Source organism: Theobroma umbraticum, unplaced genomic scaffold (genome assembly GCF_002168275.2).
Source record: "Theobroma umbraticum cultivar Fairchild unplaced genomic scaffold, ASM216827v3 scaffold_4.1, whole genome shotgun sequence".
Lineage (NCBI taxonomy): Eukaryota > Viridiplantae > Streptophyta > Magnoliopsida > Malvales > Malvaceae > Theobroma > Theobroma umbraticum.
The window spans coordinates 848,795-852,306 of record NW_018397258.1 but is presented as its reverse complement, the minus strand read 5'-3'; the positions used below and the strand labels follow the sequence as shown (position 1 = coordinate 852,306).

Here is a 3,512-nt window from a genome sequence, read left to right as displayed (position 1 = left end):
GTTATTAGTAATTTTTCTTTGATTTTCCTATTTTCCTCTGTTTCGAGAGAAATTAGAAACTCAGAAGCTGACGTGGAGAACCTATTGTTTTGTTACAAAAGAATTGAGGGGATGTGGCCGTCCCGCAATTGGCGGGGAAATATACACGTTAGCTATGTACACGAAATTATTTGGCGACTGTCCTCACGGTATGTACGGAAGGGTCAGAAGTTCTTTTTTTTTGCCGATTTTTTCTTTTAAAGTTTTTTCCTTATTTTTACGCAGTGGCTGGCCCTCGGTTATGGTTGCCGAGGACTCTCCTCACGGTGGCCCTAAATGGACACGTGGAGCTCACGAATCCGCTGACCAAATGGAGGTAGGTCTTGAGCTCATGACACGTGGCAACATTGATAGTGTTAAGGTATGGAGAGTCTCTGCTGCGGAGCCTGAGCTCTCTGCCTACCTCCGCATAGACCCACTGCGTGTCCTCGACTCGCTTCTGAATCCAGCTAGGCATGCCTGCCACCTGGATATCTTGTCTTTTTGACACGTCATCATCTTCCTCCAGTACAAGCCAGGTACTTTGGTTATCAGATCATCCGAGTTCACTATTCTTAACACTTTAGTGCCTTGTTTTTCTAGCTGGCGACGGAAGCTCTTGTTTCCGACACGTGGACCTCCGAAGGACATGACAGTCACCAGCGGAGCACGTTTAAAGGTGGTTTTTATGTCAAAAGCTGTGAGCGTGGCCAGAGCCGCTCCAAGACTGTGCCCTGTGATGGTTAAGCTAAGAGGCTCGTCGCCGTATGTTTGGAGCAAACGTGAGATCTCTTCACGGATCATTTCTTGTAGACTCGGTGACTCGGCGGTTCCTGAAGTGTAAAGGCTCAAGAACCCACTTTCCACCATGGGTTCCGAACCGTCAGGGCCAGGTTCCGAGTCAGCATTGGGGAGGGGAGTGAGGGTAGCGCGTAGATTTTCCAGCCATTCGAGGCCAGTAGCGGTGCCTCTGTAAGCAATCACCACATCTCTTCGACCCAGCCTGGCGATTTCCTCTTTGTCCTGACAAACTGCCACGTAACCAATCCAGCTGGACTGAGTCCCCACCCAACTTGGTGCTTTTTCAACCCAACGTGGCAACTGGATTCCTGATGTCGCACGTAAATTTCTGGTTAGTCGATAACCGGTTTCGGGTAGCCCGGAACGTTCTAGCAATGTGCTTTTGGGATAGCGGCATGTTGCATATGTTGGCGAGGAGGAGTCGAAGTCAAAAGACCTATATGCCGCTTCAACAAAAAACCCGTATCGAAGAATTTCGCCTCGCAAATTTTGGTCCAATGGATCAAGTAGACCTTCCCAGTTTTGGATTCCTTGATACTCCTCCCATCTATTGGCGATTTTAACAGCTTTGGACGTGAACAGGGAAGCTGTTGGGTTGTAGTCAACGGGGTCGAGTAGATGTTCCCAGCTCTTCACCCTTTGGCTATCTATGGACTTCTTGAGTGGTCTGACGACCGGCTGAGTGATGGTGCAGCAACGGATAGAAACGTGCTTGCTGGGCATGGGTGTCTGTGTGGTTGTGGCTGGAAATGTGCATGGCCTTGCAGCTTTCATAGAGAGATTCATTTCCCTTCGTCTTGTTAAGTTCTGTTACACCCCTATGGTTTTAATCTTGAGCTGGAGTGAGTTGCGAGATTTCAGAAGAACCAGGAAAAAGAACAAAATGGTCAGGAAAGAGAGATGAGAGCCAGGAAGAAAGGCAGATGATAAAAGTTTTCAAAATGCTGCTGATGGTGCTCGGCTGCGTTGTTCACAGCCTTGGAGGAGTGCTTTTATAGGGAGAAAAAGCTAACCGGGACAGAGAGAGAAAGAAAGAGGGGCATATGGAACTTTAATGAGGAGAAACGAGGACAGGGAGGAAAGAGAAGAGAGCTCAATTAAAAGAGAAAGTATGGCACCTATTTTGATGACGAGAGAGAGAACGCCTTCAGGAAAATGTAGATTTTAAAGAATGGAAACGGGGAATTGGTAGGGAGGCCGTAGAGAGTATATTACAACAGTTAGGTAGATGCGGTTGGTTGGTAGAGAGATGTGAGCTATAACTGGAAAAACTGCACTGGGCTCCACTGTTTCACTGTAGCAATGGAGGATCTGATGATCATATAGAAGACAGCCTACCGGGGTCCCCAATCAAATCTAATGGTCCAACTTCAATCAAGCTGGATACTTTGACTCAGCCGAAATACTGCCTGCTCAACGTCACAACAAAGCCCACTTTCCGACCGTATTGTTCTGACCTTACACGTGGGCTCGGCTCAGCTTCCCCCTCCCGTCTTTTCATCGGCTTGGCTTCAATTCTTTTCTTCCCATTTTTCCTTTAAAAGACTATGATTTATTATCAATCATCGAAAGTGGACACTTAATCGAAGCTAAACAGAGATAGGATTAGTGTTTACACTAATACATTCATTATGAGTTAATAACAGCAGGGTAAACCTCTTAAGAAAAGCTTTAAAAATAATGTAGAACTGTTAATTTTTATTTTGATAAGTCGATCTATTAAAAAAATTAACTTCTGTGAAAATAACTTGAAAAATAGTCTTTCTTTGTTTCGGTCTTTCGTATTTTGATTATGGGCTGTTCGGCTTTGACAGTAGTTAAAAGCAATTGTCAAACTCTCCTTTGTGGCCACGAGTGTTGCTTAGACAAACGGGGCAGCAAAACATGCGTCTTTCATAAAACCCCATGATTACTTTACGTCAAGAAATCGAAAATGAGCCCAAAGGGGAAGAGTTAACAGTTTTTACATAATATTCTCATGCTTCAAATGGAGGGCATGTGCTTTTATTGCACGTTTCAATTCTCCAAATTCCTCTTTCTCTAATGTGTTCTCCAGCCTTTTACTGATGTGTGTATTCATTTTCTTTTTTGTTAGGTAAAGGGTTTTTTTCTTCCTGTATGTATCTCTCTTTGGCTTAACCATGTGTTAGTTTTACATCACACAAATGAGCAGAAAATTTTCTCAACTTCGGAGGATCCTAGGGTTGGAAAGGAAATTGAACACAGCCTATAGGTAAGTTGAATTTTCCTCTTTAAGCAGAGTTCTTGGTTGAGGTGATGTTTGCATGGTGGATTTTTGGTAAGATTTCCCACATCTTTAAATGGTCTATGACCAAACATTTTGCCGGCCGATTGCTAATACAGTAAAAGCTCACATGATTTCCGATTGTGCACCACCTTGTAAGAAAAGTTTCTAACGTTAGTATAAATTTGCAATAATTTTCTTTTAAAAGCTAAAAAAGAAAGTATATATATATATATAATGAAAATAGTCAACCGTTAATAATTTCCATCGTGATAATAATCATATCATAAATATGAAAATTTCAAAATTATATGTCAGAGTTGTTGATTTGTGTGATTGTTTTGATGTTATTTTTTTCAAATAATATGATCAGTTTTTTGTTGAAAGTTTATATTGGTTTTGTAATATTAAAAGACAAAGATAATGCAATAATATAGACAATAGATCT

The 3,512-nt window shown here is 42.4% G+C and overlaps 1 protein-coding gene across 1 annotated transcript; it reads right to left on the bottom strand.

The window, feature by feature from the left end:
* Nucleotides 1–28: 28 nt before the first annotated feature.
* LOC110414212 (phospholipase A(1) DAD1, chloroplastic-like) lies at nt 29–1,765 on the bottom strand. Its single transcript, XM_021425289.1, is given in 2 exon segments — nt 29–552; nt 555–1,765. Coding segments are annotated over 2 exon segments (1,347 nt in total). The 5' UTR covers nt 1,606–1,765; the 3' UTR covers nt 29–256.
* Between the last annotated feature and the right edge of the window lie 1,747 nt (nt 1,766–3,512).